The sequence below is a fragment of the Microcebus murinus genome, chromosome 10, assembly GCF_040939455.1.
Source record: "Microcebus murinus isolate Inina chromosome 10, M.murinus_Inina_mat1.0, whole genome shotgun sequence".
Taxonomy (NCBI): domain Eukaryota; kingdom Metazoa; phylum Chordata; class Mammalia; order Primates; family Cheirogaleidae; genus Microcebus; species Microcebus murinus.
The window spans coordinates 45,371,259-45,389,583 of NC_134113.1; the positions used below are offsets into that span (position 1 = coordinate 45,371,259).

Genomic DNA, 18,325 nt, shown 5'->3' on the forward strand with positions numbered 1-18,325 from the left:
TTCTTGTCATACGCAACTAAAAGAGTGTCGAGACCCCAGGAGCAAAAAGCACTCTGGGAACATAACATTGCTGAAGAACGTAATTCTCTGCAAGCCTGGTTGCTAAAACTCCCTGCTGTAACTTGAAACCCCAGACTAGCTTCACCCCCTCCGTCACTCACCAATCAGCCCCAAACTTTACTGGTGCCAGTGAACTTTCTCAAAGGGCGATCCATAACATTACTCCTTTTCATAAAACCTCCAACCTCCTCTTTGTTCTTCGGACATACCAAAGGCCACTCAGTCTATATAAATTTCCCAAATTGCAATTTTTCTCTCCCCAAATAAAACATTAAATTTAGAGATTCATCTCTACATTTTTATTTTGACTTCAACAATTGGCTGATTGAATAAGCAAAGGAAGGAATAAGTGATGGCCTTGTAGCCACTTACTATCTGGATGACCCTTAAGTAAGTTACTTAACCTCTATTGGACTTTTGTTTTTCATGGAAGGATAAAAATGCCCCACAGAGCTGCTATGATGGTAAATGGAGAAAATGATAAGAAAGTATTAATAACAATGAGAATAATAACAACTAACGATGATTGGCCTCTCTATGCCAGGCATCGTGCTTCACAACCACATTTTGAAATAATATGATTATCCCCATCTTATGAATCAGGAAAGTAAGGCCTGCAGAGGTCTAGTTATCCACAGTCCTGGAGGCAATCAAAGGCAGAGCCAGGATTCACACCAGGATGACTGCCTGACCCATGTTCCTGAGTACTATCCTACACGCAGTACGTGATAAGTGCTGACAAATAACAGTTAGTATCATTCTTTACTGGGTTGCAGATCCAGGGTTGGCAAACATTTCTGTAAAGAGCCAGATAGTAAATATTTTAGGTTTTGCAGGCCATATGGTCTCCGTTGCAACTCTGCCATCACAGCATCAAAGCAGCCATTGATGATACGTAAATGAATAGGTGCATTCCAATAAAACTTTATTTGCAAAAGCAGGCTGCAGGCCAGATTTGGCCTGTGGCCCATAGTTTACTGCCCCTTGCTGAAGATGAATAACTAATGATAAGAGATGTTCACTCTATGTTCTGTGAAAAATTCTATTACTGAAGAGTACAAATAGTATAATCCCATTTTCGTTTTAAAAAACATACAAGATCAACACTGAACATAGTAATCACTCAATGGTGAGATTACTAGTGATAACTATCTTCTCTCAGGTTATCTGTATTTTTCAAAATTGCCCATATGTTAAATGTTTAGCTTCCAAGACATTGCAGAGTCTTCTGGAAATTCAGTCTTAAATTCAAAGTTAAAAAGACAACAAGATCAGTAACACCAGAGAAGGTGAGAGGAGCCTCCTCTCAGGAGGATTTGTCTGGGTGATTTTGCTCCAGAGCTCTCCAAAGATGGAAATAAACTCAGTAGGTTGCAAATGCAGCTTGTGCACAGGCGACCAAGGTCAGATCTGATCCCGTTAAGGCACACTTTAACTTTTAATTAAGTGGCCTTCACCTTGGGGATCCCAGCATGAAAAAAGAAAAATATTTCTTCTTGGTGGCACCAAGCCAACAGCCTCTCTGTTCTGGATTCTTCATGCCAAGGAAACATAGTCTCTAATCACTTGTCAACAGCAGATAGAAATATTCAGGTAGTCCTAAATTGCTTGCATGATCTAGCTGGTTCTTCCTCTCCTTGACGTGTTCTGTCCCCAATCTCCTGGAAAGTCCACCCAGAAGCAGAGGCTGCCTCATAGATAAACAACGAGCTCCTGCTTCTGTGGAATAATGTCAGAGATGCGGGAAGCAATGTGATGTTTAATATTCCACCATTAGAGATTAACCAAACCTGCCCTTGGAGGAGGTAACATTTCTGCTTCATTTGGGCACAACAGCTTCAATTTTCTATGCAACCACTTGGAATATGAGACTCTGTAGAGATGCGAGGCAGTGTTAGTTAGATCTGTTTGCCATTTGCTCATTCTGTGCAAGCTCAGATTTTATTGGGACAGAAGTAAGAGGGCATAAGCGCACCAGTTGTCTAAGAGAGTGAGAAAGCTGTGGTCCCAAAGAGAAAGAAAGACAGAAAACTAAGAGACCGGCCTGAGGCCAGAGATACTCCTTACCTGCAAGCCAGCCTCGCCCAGGGCTAGCCCTGGCACTGGCCACCCTCGGTCCCCTGCACTGCATGCAGCTGTCAGAGCCTCTGGTTCTTCTCTTGGGATTTCAGAAACATCAGCTTATCAGAGTGGATTTCACATTTTGAAGAAGTAATATACAGGGAGCACTTAAGGCATTTATCATATTATCTCTGGTAATAATGGCATCTGAGGCTTTGCACCAACTGGCGACACTTTGCCTCAACTGCCTCTGTTTGTTCTACTCACTGGATCATTCTGCTACTGGAGTTATCCTTCTTCATACATTTTAACGTGCTCCGTGCCCCAAACCTAGTTAGAATTCAGTAACTGTTGAATGGAATCATCTTTTGCACTGTTCCTTCATTTATTCATTCTATAAATACCACTAACTGCCTACTATATACCAATACCACAGAGGCAATTTTTCCAGGCTACATCTGTCTTCTACTCAACAATTCTGCGTAACCTCCCTGGAAGCCTTTCTAGATCAGCCCCATCTGGGTTGGGCACTTCAGTCACTGCTTTCCTGCTTCAGTGACTTCAGCATTTCCCCCATTTTCCTAAACACTGGGCACTGGACAGCTCGTGGACAGCCTATGTTTTTGCCTTCCCTGCATCCCTACTGCCTTCTTCTGATAATAGCTACCTGGAGAATTTGAATCTTAAGCAGAGGGACAGGAGCAGAAAATGTTCAAAGCTTGTTTGGCAGCAGCTGCCCGAATGGACTGTTCTTCCTCACGGAGCTCAGGAGCTACCTGGGCCCCTGCCCTTCCAGGGGTTCTAGGAGCCACCCCCACAAACGTTAACAAGCGAGCCAGAGTTTCAGTCTGCCAGTTTCCTTCTTGTGCTTTGACTTGTGATCTACTATTAGTATGTAGTTTTTCCCACTCTGCTCAATCTGGGCAGGAATCTCCTCTTTGCTTTCATGCTAAGCCAATAAGCTTTTGAGAACCTGCATCATGATATTATAAAGAGGATGAGTAAATAGCGTCTCTCCAGTTCAAAACATTTGCTCTTTAGGGATTAAATATAATGAACAATATTCTTTTCAAATCAGTTTTAACAAACTATTCTAAAAAGCTTGGAAACAAAGGATGAGCCCTCTGATATCAAAGTAGTCCAAAAAAAACACCTTTTTTTTTTTTTAGGGAAACAAATTAAGACTCTAAGTTTACAACTATCAGAGATAATTAAAAGAAAATAAGGAATGATATTTACTGTACTTTATTTTTATATTCCTTTTGATCCAGGGGGTTATTGTAAGAATTAAATGGCATGATGTAAAGTGAATAGCACAGTGCTTGGCACATGGTAAATACTCAGTAAGTGTTGTTATTAATCTAGTTCAAACTTGAGGTGAAATTGACAATGTTTCTAAGTTAACTTAAAACTTAGCAAATGTTAAAGGTTATAGATTTTGAAAGATAAAATTATGACTGTCATACAAATATAATATGAATGCATGTCAAAAATTTTATTTAACTACTTAATGAAGATGTTACAACTATTTCAAAGCAGAATTCAAACATCAGATATAGATAATAAACAGATAGAAATGCAAAACTGGCTTTTACTGAAACTATTGATCCCCTAGGATATAATTCATTTGCATATCTATGGATAAAAATCATTTGCATTGATATCAGTTATTTATAATTTATAGAATTTTAAAATAGCTCTAACACAATGAAAGGTGCAAACCCCACAGGATTCAATAGCCCAGCATGGTATGATCTGGGCATAGTTTTCTATGGAAGATATCCAGTTATGCTTTTAATCTACCTCAAAGTCTTTTACAGTTTTTCTTGACACCTGGATCTTAAGCAGAAGCACTTTGCTGAATTAAACCCATTCTCCTTTACTTAAGATAAACTTCTTCCTGATTATAACATTATACATTCCAATTATGAAGCATTTAGATAATAAAGTATAAAAAAATCCTCATAATCCTACCACTCAGAGGTAGCTACTATTAATACATAATGCATATTCAGTTTTTCTCTATGTATTTGTATGTGCATATATGCAAATATATTAACTGTTTTCAAATCCGTTTTATTAATAATAAATATTCTAGAAAGTTATCTATACATATATACAATTACATTATAAACTCCAAGTTGTAATCCACTTTTCTCTTCTATATTATCAACATTTTTCCTTGTCATCATCATTTTTAATAGCTACAAAATATTCTGTCATCTAGAAGAACCATAATTAACTAATCCACCATTATTAGAAATTTAGGTTGCAACCAATTTTTAGTTATTATAAATAAAGTAATGTGCCTCTCTTCTGACAACCTTTCTCTTGCAGCTGTCCAATTTCACAGAAAAAGCCAAACATTTCACATGGTATCTGAGTTTCCAGAGGATGTCGAGATCCCTAGAGTGCCTGACCTGCCTCTTGCTCGTTAGCTAAAGACTTATGTACTGCATCGGTGGCAGACAGGGGATTTGAAATAGAATAGGAATTACCAGCTACCCTTATTTTCCTGAGACACACCATAAAGATTTAACCGTATCTGAAAATTTAAAATAAAAACTAAGGTCATCAGGAGCTTTGACAATCTATATTGTCAATCCTGATACTTTTTAATATAAAAATGTTTATAAGGAAAAATACAGTATGTAGGGTTTAGTATCTTAGAATATAGAGTGTGAGAAAATGGAGAAAAATAGCTTTGGGGTGATTTAAAATTTTCCAAAACTGTTTTTGATTTTCATTTTATGATTTTGAATTCATTTTATGATTTTCGTTTTATAGGAGATTGTTTTTGATTTTGTTTTTTTATTTCATTTTATGATTTTGAATTCATTTTATGATTTTCGTTTTATAGAAGATTGTTTTTGATTAGAAACAGTGACATATTAACAGGAACATGACATGCACCACTGGCCCTTCTCATTAGAATGTCATCTGTAGTTTTGCTGTACTCAATCCTAGGAAGGTTTGAAAAGGTCTAGAGAAAGGAAATCCTTAAAATCTAAAGGAAAAGCTTCAAAGCCCTACAAGCTACCATTTAAAGGAGGTGGTTGCTGGACTTGGCACAGAGTGGGTGCCAAATATTTGCTGAATAGTAGAGGGAATGAAAAATTGACAACTAGATGTGTGGTTTTCATGGGGAGGGAATCGCTTAAGCTCATGGTTTCATTTTTTATTTGTAAAGTCTACCACCTTTCCCAACTATTCATTCAAAGATAATGTAAGAGAAACACTGAGCATTTTATTTTCTTTTCAAGGAGAACAGACTTCTCCCCTGTCCAAAAGTCTTCAAATGGAGCCATAGAGTTTGGTTTGGATTAAGAAAATATAACAATAATAATAATCAGATATTGCAACAAGCAACAGAGGGGACTTGTGGAAACCTTATCCATAGAGAGGTCTGAAAAATTATACAAAAAAGAAGAGAATAGGGATCCCATAGGTATAATACTGTAGCTCTTTCCAAAAAACAGAAGATAGACCAGATTAGATTTTCAGGTCTTCCCTAGCACTGAAAAGAAAGAAAGTGAACTTTTTGCACATATAAAATAAAGTGGTAATTTCTCTAAAACAGACTCAACTTTAGCTTGCAGCTTGCTACCTACTGCTCAAATGAAAATTACACACCATGTAAAATCAGGCAGTAACAAGCAAGCAGCATTGGTGTGTCTATTATGTGTCAAGCATGACCCAGGTAGACAACACCAACTTGGCCACTGCCAGAGACACACTTAGTGGGACAGATCAGAGGCCTCAGATAATGTGATCACTCTCTCCATCGTATGTTCCTCCTCACCACCGCTGGCAAAATCTAAGCCACGGAAACCACCCCATTCATTGTGTTGGCTCTTCCCAACAGTGACTTAGACTCTCACTATTTCTTTGGTCTGACCTGTCCCTCTTTGGTGTTCGGCACTGTTTAGTATTCAATTCATTCCACTCAACCTTTAAACATTTACTATTTGTCAGGAACTCATAAAGCACTAGAAATACCAAAAGCACTTTCTCAACATGCTGCTGAGTGCTCTCCGGATTCTGCAAATAAGCCAGTCTGCCCTCAATTCTTCTAGTACTTTCTCCTGGGAAATGCCTTGAAATGCGTGAAAGCTATGGCCACGTTTCCCCTGACGTGGAATCTGAGCATGGCTGGCTGACAAGGAACTGAGGCACACTGATGTGGAGTCCCCACGGCACACCTGAAAGGCGCCACAAGAGGACAAGTCCTTACCAACATTTTCAACAAACCCGCTGTTGGACTGTCGAGCCAATTCAGTTAAATCAACCCATAGTTCATATGAGTACGGAGCTGTACTGCCATTTTAGGTTTTCAGAAGGAAGAAAACCTGTGTAACCACGGCCTGTAGCATCACCTCTCCGTTGGGAAAAAGATATTCAAGCTCAAAAACAAGTCATAGTTCAGTTACACATTTTTAAAGCACTGTGAAAAACAAGAAGATGGTCACGGGGTTGTGTTCCTTTGCTGTTTTAGGCTGTTTTGCTTTTAATTATATTAAGAAAACAAAATGTTTTAAGTACAAAAATCACATTTTTCTTGTGCTATATTCAGTAATTTTAGAGATAAGACACATCTGTAATTTTTTAAAACGTAGGGAATTAGAAGGAATAAAATCTAGCACAGGACAGGGACAAGAAATAGTAATAGTTCGTTTAACAACCAAGCTGTAAGATGGAAATCCTGTATTTTGGTAAATCACTATCCATACTATTGATTTTTGCTACCACTGTAGCAAATAAACCTCCACTTCCAGTTTCAGGAGAGTTATCTAAGTATGACAGCATTCCTTTCAAGACAAAGTTTAAGTGAATTCAGAAAAGGTGAAACCATGACAGTGAGCATTTCTCCAAAACAGCAACCACGTGTTGGAAACTGGCCTCTTACCTTCAAAGAACTGCTGCAGGGCCTCGTTTTCGCCTACCACGTCCATGGTGCTGTGGTCCTAATCCTGCTTCCTCATAAAACAAGGGTTATCAGACCGCAGGAAGTAAGTGCTGTCCTCTCCACTCAAAGCCTATGAATGTTCTTGAAAAATCTTCATTTTCTTTTCATTGGAGCAGAGCATATCTTCAGCCATCAAACGGTGCTCAGAAGGATGGTTGAGTTCCCAAATGTGATTATAATACCAGAAGGAGATGCAACTGTGCAGGGGGAAGAAATCCTGAAGGGGGAAGTGGTAGCAAATCCATCTATCTTCATGTAGGGAGCTGTTTCTACCCTGCCTTTCGTCTTTAAGGACCTTTGTCCTTAGTGACACATGCAATTACATAAGTGGGCAATAAATACATAGTCTTATCTCTTACTTGTCCTTTTACACCAATATATTTATATCTCCACCTTTATCAACCAGATCCATTTAGCCATCACCAAGCAAAGCTACAGTTATTTTTTTAACCTATAGAAAGGGGGCAAATCAATATAACCACTTTTATTGATAGCTAGAAGAGCAGGTAATTTAAAAAGGCTTGTGATAATGAAAAGTCAGAATTTGTTAAGTATTTCCAAACTTACAGCAAAAACTTACATTCCTCAACACACACCTAGTCTACTTCCTCCAGAGCTTATTTTATTTCAAAGTATAAATGATAAAGTATGAGAAATCCCTCTAGCAAGCAAAAACTGCATTACCAATTTAATAATCCTTACAACTGAGTATATGGTTCACCACTAGCTGGTCTCACTCCCAAATGTAAAGCTATACCTAAATAAATGTTTTGTTTTCACTGCTTAGCTATCGTTTATTTAATAACAGCCTAAGAAAAATACAATTAAGAAATTAAACTATACTTTCAGCCCCTTCCTTTTCTTTTTCCCAACTTTTTATTTTGAAAAAAATTATGAAGCTACAGAAAAATTGAAAGGATTATACCATGAAATACTCATATACTATTGATCTAGACTTACCAATTATTATCATCTTGACACTGTTCTTTTCCTGTCTGAACATAAACACATCATTTCTTTGGCTGAGCCATTTGAAAATAAGTTGCTGACATCTTGACATGTTCACCCCTAAATAACCCGTGCATGTTTCCTAACAATAAGGCCATTCTCCCACACAATATCACTATTACACCAAAGAAATGTAATATTAATTTAATAGTATCATCTCATAAATAATTTCTACCATTCCCCAAAATATCTTTTATGACTTTTTTTTCTGATTAAGGATCCAGTGAATGTTAACGCACTGCCTTGGTTATGTCTTTTAAAAATATAGAACAGTTCCCTTGTCATTTTGGTTGGTTTGTTTGCTTTTCATGATTTTGACCTTTTTTTACAGTCTAGGCCCATCGTCTTGTAGGATATCTAACTTTCTGAATTTGTCTATTGTTTCATTATTAGAATTAATATAGGTGATGTGGTATACTTCCAAACAAGTATTTTTAAAATTTCACACATATATAGTGTTCCTTGCAAATAAACAAACTAAGCTTAGATAAATAAAAGGAGGTTTAGGAGCCTCTTTTGAAGGTCACATTGAGCCCAAGATCCTTAAGGATAAGTCATCTAGTTGCTTAAACAAATGAATTTTCAATTTGTTTCAAATCAACTGTGTGAAGCTGACTGCTGGGTGCAGGAAATAAAAAAAATGAGTAAGTAATAGTCGCTGTTCTCCATAAGCTCAAACCTAGGGCATGAGAAAATCATAAGTAACTATAACTCAAGGCAGACTGGTAAGAGCTGGGCAAAATGTCTCAAAAGAACAGAGAAAGGAAAGAGTAATTTAACCTGGAAGGATCTGGAAAGGTGCCTCAAAGAACAGGAGTTTCAAGAGACAAACAATGGGTATGTCTTTCTAAACATGAGCAATGGCTTGGTGGTGAAAATGGCTTGGCACAGGTGCACAGACTGTGTGACTGGTACAGTGAGGGAGGACATTGGAAAATAGGCTGAAGAAGGATGGTGGTAGGTTTTTTAATTTTAATTTTTAATTTTTATGGATACATAATAGTTGTGCATATGAATGGGGTACACATGATATTTTGATACAAGCATACAATGTGTAATGATCAAATCTGGGTAATTGGGATATCCATTCCCTCAAACATTAATCATTTCTTTGTATTGGGAACATTCCAAATCTCCTCCTTTATTTTGAAATATACAAAAATTATTATTAACTATAGTCGTCTTATTGTACTACTGAGCACAGGCTGTTATTCCTTCTCTGTAACTGTGTTTTTGTGCCATTGATCAACTCCGCTTTATTCCCCCCTCCCAATACCCTTTCCATCCTCTATTAAGGACTGTCCTATTAACTACCTAATGGTGGTAGATTTTTAATATAATTTGATTCTGTGCATATTTATTTTACATGTATCTATTGATGGTTTCTATTTGGGTGGGCATGGGGCATGATATGATTACATCTAAAACTCAGAAAGATAGCTGTGTTTAAATGTGTTGTCTAGGCCAGCAACTAAAGATATTAATAGAAGAATTAAGAAGCTACTGCAAGAATCCAGGTAGGCAGTAATAAAGCCTGAACCAAGAACTGGCTACTGACTGGATTTAAGAGCAAGGATGAAGCCAATGTGCTCTTTTGAAGGATTTGTGTGCCTAAAACATGTAGCCTCTGGCTAAGCCTAGACTCCAAGGCCAGCTCCCAGCCAAGTTTTCTGGAGGCCCTTGTAAGTCATCATACTATAAACCACTGCCAAATGATGATTCTGGATCCTACCCAACGGTTCACCCAGAGACTTCCTGTTCTCAGCAGCAGAGTAATGAGTGACAGGAAACATCACAGAGAAAGAAATTAGATTTCATTTAATGGCCTGAGATGCTAAGGTTTGTTCAAATTAGGGTCCCAAGCTCAAACACTTCAAGGCCAGCATGTAGGTGAGTAAAATGGGTCACAATAAGCAAAAGCCAACCATGTGGGCATATTGAGAACTGACAATTGCCCCTTAGCCGTGGTGTCAAGGAGACAACCAGGGGTGGTGGGGCAGAGAGCAAGCTGGGGAGTGCGTGCTTTGCCAAAGGGTGCAGCCACCCCGGAGGCGGAGGTCTCAGCTTCACCCAAGTGTTCTCATTCAAGAACTCTGGCTCAGTGTTGTCAAAGTGGCCAATTTTAAAACAGAAGCTTGAAATGCAGATCTTCATTTTGAATTTCTTCATTTTTAATTGTCGGCAACTAATTCGTTTAAAAACAAAACAAACAAGCAGAAAAATAAACCAAAAAGTTGTCAAATAGCACACGTGTGAAAGCACGCCTGAGCCCGCAGGCCTCAGGATGCAACTGCGGCGTTAGAGGCTACAGTATCACCACCAACGGGGTCTGAGGAAAGTCAAGGAAATTGAAAAGGAAGTTGTTGGGAGGACTGGAAAATATGTCTGTATTAATTTGAGTCCAGAGCTCTCAAAGTACAATCCAGCCGGGGGCAAGTGGAATTTATTAATAGGTGGAAATTTCTTCCTGTCAGTGAATAATAAGTATTCTAATTCCCTTGTTTATGGTCTTTACATCCCCTTACATTTGCTAGTTCTCTTGTCCCCATTGTGCACAGATTCGGTGGAGATTCATTCTTTTTAAGAGTAATCTGAATTGTAGTTTGGGTTTGTTTTGGTATTGACATTTCCTAGAGAACTCTGATAGATAAAAGCTGAGTTGCCGTGGGGCGTGGTTACAATTGGGGATGTGGTGACAGGAACCTTGTCTCTTCTCAAGACTGTCCCTGAGACCTAGAGCTTCAGGGTCTGGCGCTCACACACAGTTTCTTCCAGAAGTAACTCTGAAGTAAAACTGTGTGTGAAGTTGCATGCCGTTGCAAAGCTGCCTTTAGGAAGGGTTCTCCATAGTTTGGAAAATTTGTGCTTCTCCTGTGGTATTGTCTCTGTCTCTCTTTCTAATTTTCATGAATTTTTTTAAAGCTGATTTTTATTATTTCTCTGTTAACAACTACCACTGTGAAAACTTGAAGACTTTCTGTTGAGTTTGGAATTTTTTCCTAAGTGCAATGGGAAGCCACTACAAGGCATCTAACAGGGAAGTGACATTACCTGATTTTTATTTTACAAAGATCACTTTGGCTGCTGTGTCGGTGTTTGCAGGAGGGCAGGAGTGGGTGCAAGGACACCAGGTAAGAGGATACTGCAGGAGTCGGGGTGAAAGAGGATAATGGAACAGTAGTAGTGAACATGGAGGGAAATAGACAAATTTAAGATATGTTTTGGACAGTTGGTAGAATTTGCCCATGGATTGGATTGGGGTGATAGTGGTGGAAATAAAGGAACCAAGAAAAAGCCCTGGAATTTTGCTTGTGCAACTGGATAAGAGTTTGGCCGTGTTAGGTTAGTGATGCCCATTCGAAATCCATGTGGAGGGGCCGAGTAGGCAAACAGGTATGAGTCTGGAGCCAAGTGAGGGATATGCCAAGGGTGGGGATGTAGATTATAGGCAATTGATATTTAGTTTTTAAAACGAAGGGCGTGGATGGAATGATCTAAAGAATATTTAAATAAAGAGAAGGGGGCCTAGGCAAAACTGTGGGGATTCCAGTATTTAAAGTCAGAGCTGAGAATGAGCTGCCAAAGGAAACTGCAAAGTTGTGACTAGAGCTATCAACAGCAAACTAAATCCCCAATCATGGCTTACCAAGATCTCTTTGATCTGACCCCTGCCTGCCTCTCCAGTCTTTTCTTGTCATTCTTCCCACCACCAACCATACTCCTCACCATTTTTTAAATATGTCAAGTCTGTTTCTTCATCGGGGCGCTCTGTGCTAGCTTTAGAATGCTCTCCCTGCTCTCTCCTCTTCACAGGACTGGGCCTTTTCAAAGCCCAGCATAAAGCATCACCTCCTAAAATGCAGCCTTTCTGACCACCCAATCTGAAGTAGACATCTATTCCCTCTCTGCACATTTCCTCATTGTAAGTATCTGATACTTACACCCAACCTGATACTACAAATGCAGTGAATGAGATTTATAAATTTTCTAATATACCATCTTTGCATTCCTGGGATAAATGCCACTTGGCCAGTATGTTAGATTCAGTTTGCTTTTGCATGTATGTTAAGGACTAGAATGGACCTATAATTTTCCTTTCTTGCAGTGTCCCTGATTTTACTATCAAGGTTACATTGGTGTCAATGTAGGAGACACCTTACTCCATTCTCTCAAAAAAATTTTATATTAGAATAATCAATTAAAATTTGATAAAACCATCTAAGCCTAGTTTTTTCTTAGTGGAAAAATTTTTAGCTTCTTCTTTTAATAGTAAAAAATAGTATTGCTCAGGATTCTGGTTTTTTTCTCAATCAAAACTTTTGCTAGGGCCGGGCACGGTGGCTCACGCCTGTAATCCTAGCTCTCTGGGAGGCCGAGGCGGGTGGATTGCTCAAGGTCAGGAGTTCGAAATCAGCCTGAGCAAGAGCTAGACCCCGTCTCTACTATAAATAGAAATAAATTAATTGGCCAACTAATATATATAGAAAAACTTAGCCGGGCAGGGTGGTGCATGCCTGTAGTCCCAGCTACTCGGGAGGCTGAGGCAGGAGGATTGCTTGAGCCCAGGAGTTTGAGGTTGCTGTGAGCTAGGCTGACGCCACGGCACTCACTCTAGCCTAGGCAACAAAGCGAGACTCTGTCTCAAGAAAAAAAAAAAAACTTTTGCTAGGATGTTTTCCATTTTGCCTAAATTTTCAAGTTTATTGGCATGTTGTTTATAATATTTTTATCTGTTTAATATCTGCAGCATCTGTAGATATACTGGTTTTCATTCCCAATATTGGTTATCTGTGTATTTTTCCTCCATGATAAACTTGCCAGAAATTTTTGTCTTTTGCTAATCTTTTCAAAGAGTCAACTAATAGCTTTGTAATCTATTAGATTCTTGTTTTCTATTTATTCCTGCTCTTATCTCCTTCAACTTTACCTTTATTGCATTTTATTCTTATGTACCTTAATTGGACACTTAGCTCATTTTAAAAAGGACTTAAAATTTATAAAATTTCTCTTGATGCATAACTTTCTTTGCATCCTATCAGTTTTAATATTCATTATTCAGCCCTTAGAGTTATTTCTATTATTTTCAGTTTTCTTACTGCCTTTTTAGTGAATCCAATTTTTAGTATTATGTAGTGCCCATCTCAATCCCTAATTTTTTTTTATTTATTATTTATATTGCATTTGGTTTTTTAAAATTTATTCAGGATATTATGGGGATACAAACATTTTGGTTACATGAAATGCATTTGCCCCACCCCAGCCAGGGCTACAAGTGTGTCCCTCCCCCATACAGTGTGTTCTGCTTCCATTAGTTGTGGATTTACCCCACACCCCACACCCGGACTGGCACCCAATGAGTATTACTACTATGTGAACCCCTTAGTGTTGGTCAGTTAGTACCAACTTGATGGCAAGTACATGTGGTGAATGTTTTCCCATCCTTGTGATACCTCACTTCAAAAGATGGGCTCAATCTCTATCCATGATAATGTAAGAGGTGCTGGATCAGCATTGTTTTTTTTTTGTAGTTCAGTAGTATTCCATGGTATACATATACCACATTTTATTAATGAACTCATGTATTGATGGGCACTTGGGTGGTTTCCATATCTTTGCAATTGTGAATTGTGCTGCTATAAACATTAGAGTGTAAATGTCTTTATTACAGAATGTCTTTTTTTCCTTTGGATAAATGGCCAGTAGTGGGACTGCTGGATCAAATGGTATTTCTATTTTTAGCTCTTGGAGGTATCTCCAAATTACTTTGCACAGGGTTTGCACTAATTTGTAGTCCCACCAGCAGTGTAACAGTGTTCTAATCTCTCCACATCCACACCAGCATTTATTATTTTGGAACTTTTTGATAAGGGCCATTCTCACTGGAGTTAAGTGATATTTCACTGAAGTTTTGATTTGCATTTCCCTAATGATAAGAGATGTTGAGCACTTTTTTATCTGTTTGTTGGCCATTAGTCTGTCTTCCTTTGAAAAGTTTCTGTTCATCTCCTTTGCCCATTTATTGATGAGGTTGATTTTTTCTTATTAATTTTCTTAAATTCTATATAGATTCTTGTTATCAGTCCTTTAATGACAACCCCTAATGTTTTTTCTCTTAATCCACACTAGTTTTCTTGTGGTATTTTCCTGATATCTTTTTTCCTTCTTTTATCTTCAACCTTTCCATGATTTTATGCTTTATGTATAAATACATTTTTAATCCAATTTGACTATCTTTTCACAAAATAAACTGATGAGTCTATCTTGTCATCTTACACCATTTCACCTTTTTTATTTCTATGTTACACTATTTTTCGACTTGGTCATTCTTTTTGTATGCCTCACTTTTAAATAAATATCTTGGGCCTGGCGCAGTGGCTCACGCCTGTAATCCTAGCATGAGAGGTCGAAGCAGGAGGATCACTTGAGCTCAGGATTCAAGACCAACCTGAGCAAGACCAAGACCCCCGTCTCTACTAAAGATACAAAGAAATTAGCTGGACAACTAAAAATACATAGAAAAAAAAAATTAGCCGGGCATGGTGGCGCATGCCTGTAGTCCCAGCTACTCTGAAGGCTGAGGCAGGAAGATCCCTTGAGCCCAGGAGTTTGAGGTTGCTGTGAGCTAGGCTGATGCCACGGCACTCTAGCCCAGGCAACAGAGTGAGACTCTGTCTTAATAAATAAATAAGTAAGTAAATAACTCTATTTTCCCCCTAACAATACGAACTCTAATATCCTCATGCTCTCTGGTCTCTGTCCACTGTACCACTTGTGTTGGTAACGTAAAGAATTTTAGTTCTGGATTATTATGGATATACACTCTGTTCTTTACTGTCTTTAGTCCTAATTTTAACTCTAAGCCATCAACAAACTTTCCCTAAGTATATGGCCATCTTTCTTTCAAATCTCAGTTATCTCCTGGATTTGTTTCTTTTTAATACTTTTCTCTAAAAGTATTTTTAATTTGTTACTTTGTGTGGATAATCTTCTAAAGTCTTGAAATATTTTTATCATGCCCTCACATTAGGATAACTTTATCAGGACATTAAATTTCAAATTCAAACTTTTTTCATGTTCAATTTCAGATTCTTGAGCTGGGCAAAGTAATGATGGTTTTTACCATACCATATTCAAATGTCCTTTTGTCTGTGGGCTCCCGTCCAGCTTCATGGCTGAGTACTCTACACGTAAAGTTGACCAAACCTCTCTGAACAGGACTGAAAAAAAGTCATCCTCAGAAAACCAGCTCTCTCATATATTGCTGTTGTCAATATAAACTGGTTCAACTCTTCTTAGAGGTCAATCTAGCAATGCAGATCAACATTGTAAGATACATGTACATGGCTCAACAATTTTACTTCTAGGAAACAATCCAACAATGTTCAAAGAAGTACACATAAGGATACTCATCACAGCATTATAGTATGAAAAAATATTGAAAATAACCTAATCTCCAAACACAATTAGTTAAATTATGTTAAAATTCCATAATCAACATACAGTGATAAGGATGTACAGGTTTATCAGCAGGGGAAAAACTATTTTTTAAAAAAGCAAGAAAGTCTTGTTTCAGAAATATGCATATATAGGTAGAAAATATCTGAAGGGTTAAAGGCCATTCTCCAAAAATATTAACAGTAGCTTTCTCTAGATGCAGATATTGAAGTGATTTCTCATTTCCTCTTTTTGTTTTTCTATACTTATTTCTACCATGAACCTCTTTGCTTTTATAAATAATTTTAATAGTAGTTTCTCCCCAGTATAATTCAATGGAAATCAAACGGGGGGGGGGGGCGGGGGGGAGGGGCAGGGCAAAAACCTACCTAATGGGTACAATGAACACTATCTGGGTGACAAGCATACTTATAACCCTGACTCAAGCATTACAAAAGCAATTCATGTACCAAAAACATCTGTACCCCTGTAATATTTTGAAATTTAAAAAAAAATAGTTTCTCCCCGTGAGTCAGTTTTACAGTTTGGAACTAACAGATCAAGTGGTTCCATTGTCAGTGTATATACCATTCTTTCAACCCACATCCTTTCAAATCTCCCTGACACATATCAAACTCATTTATCTTTATATCCCTCCAATGCCACTGGAGTGCTCAATACATAGATATCATCAAGATATTCAAGAATACATCCCTGGGATAAACTGTGACTGCTTTCTATCTATTATATTTAACAAATCACCATAATAAAGGGATTCTTTAAATTACAAGGAGCACAATGATTAAAACATTAACTTTCAAACTTTTTAGCAGAAGTCTCTCTTTAAATAAAATCTTTTTTAAAGCCCAATATACAAAACAGACAAAAATGGAACAATTTTAGTGGTGGAAAGTATAGAAGTTGAGTCTTGTCCTCCCAGCCTTCTTCCTTGCCTCTTACAAGGAAGCTGCTATGCAGTTTGAAAATTACTATTTAATACATTCTGCTGACCCTAAATGCCATGTCAGAGCTAAAAAACACACACACCTTCAATCTAACATTTATTTATTTAGTTTTCTTTTTGCAACTATAAATTACAATCACTAGTACACCTGTGATCCTTAATAGTGTGTCCAACTAAAGAATAAGCAAACACAGTGTAAGTCAGTTTAAAAGAAATCATAGTATTTCTTAGAGTAATTTGCAAAAGGGGTAAAGTTTTGGGCCCACTCCTTGGAAATAAATATCAAGTAACCATAAAAATATTCAGCTATTTTTCAGTTATTCAGGGAGGTTCATGCATGGTCCCACGCAGAGCATCAGAGTTCTTCTTTGAAATATCCCAACTTTGCCAATGACATCTCTTTCCTCAACTGCATAACTTCCCAAAACATCTGATCAACTATACAAACAGAAAAGAGAAAGACATTTAAATCATAAAATACCATCTTAATTACTTTTAATAGTTTGCTGAAATTTTAAGATTAACTGATGCCAATTAGGCATATCCTGATGATGTACCTAATGCCCATTCTTTTGATATTTCATACAAACTTTTCCATGTACTTGTGAGCATCCCAGTAAATAAGCAAGATTTACCAGTTTTGTAAAAATTATTTCTTAGAGACATCAAAACAATCATCTTAGCCCCAAAAGGGTAGACATTTCAGTGTCCTGAGTAAATGGCAATGCTATTGCTTTCATAAGTGAGTATACTCAGCTCATCATTCAAGAATTATTACCTAACTTATGAATCTTCTTGCTCTAGTTTGCTTTTTACTTGGCCATTTTACTCTTCACTAACACTAGCAGAGCATGAGCAAGAAACCAAGAAAACAAGAGACAATCCAGAAAACTCAATATTCTTTGTAATAACATGGAAAAGTTTTTATGTATGGCTCAAATTAGAAATAAAAATAAATGTAGTGGATATGTAAATTTCAATTATCTATACTTTTGTAAGTTCCCACTCTAAGTGAAAAAAGTTAGCTCTATACTTCAGATAATAAAAGGTCTTCATTTGATTTATGATCAGATTAGTTTCATGTAGATCAGTAGTTCTCAACCAGGAGATATTTGCCTCTCAGGAATTTGGCAATGCCTGGAAACATTTTTCACTGTCACATATGGGGGTTGCTACTGACATCTAATTAGTAGAGGCCAGGATGCTGTTAAACATCCCACAGTGCAAAGACAGCCCCTCCCACAAAGAAAATAACCAGCTCGAAATAGCAATAGTTTCAAGGTTAAAAATCCTGCTTTAGATTTAGCCATCATAAATCCTTTTTTGGTGCAAGGCTTATACAATAAACAGATTTTAAAATTAATACTTGTTTACTAAAAACCTACACAGTACATAATGTATACTAAATACCGTGAAGCGGAAGAGTGATAGAAACCAGAGAAGATATACCACTTTTACTGCCATCATCCTCACCACCACTTCATGACACTTTCTTTCTCGTTTCATAAAGTAAATTGTTTTTCAGGCTTCCCTACAAACTTTTTATTTTAACAAGGAGAAAAATATGCTTGACAATTTAACATAAATCATCAGTTCTTCAGTTTAAAACATATTATTCACTAACAGGTATTCAAAAAGATTTCAATTTTATTATAATCACAAAAAGTATTACTGAGTTTAAAAGACTACTTTTATGTTATCCAGCCTTTTAAAACTCAACATAAATTAGAGACAGGATTCATCCCTATTCTTTTAGGCATTAAAATACAATTATATAGGATTCTAAATAAATATGACTGTTTCTAACATTCCAGTGCTTGAGAAAGGCTAAA

At 37.3% G+C, this 18,325-nt stretch overlaps 2 protein-coding genes across 5 annotated transcripts in view; both read right to left on the bottom strand.

Moving 5' to 3' along the window:
• The window catches only part of MYRFL (myelin regulatory factor like), a 113,876-nt gene extending 106,803 nt beyond the window's left edge, over positions 1-7,073 (bottom strand). Inside the window, exon 1 of the mRNA XM_012788736.2 lies at positions 7,028-7,073. Within this exon, the coding sequence (XP_012644190.2) occupies positions 7,028-7,073 (46 nt within the window). The remainder of the gene's footprint in view (positions 1-7,027) is intronic.
• The window catches only part of RAB3IP (RAB3A interacting protein), a 65,111-nt gene continuing 50,501 nt past the window's right edge, over positions 3,716-18,325 (bottom strand). For all 4 annotated transcript variants that reach the window (XM_076007168.1, XM_012788729.2, XM_012788730.3 and 1 more), the window contains one exon: positions 3,716-16,931. In XM_076007168.1, coding sequence (XP_075863283.1) covers positions 16,849-16,931 — 83 coding nt within the window. In that variant the 3' untranslated portion in view covers positions 3,716-16,848. The remainder of the gene's footprint in view (positions 16,932-18,325) is intronic.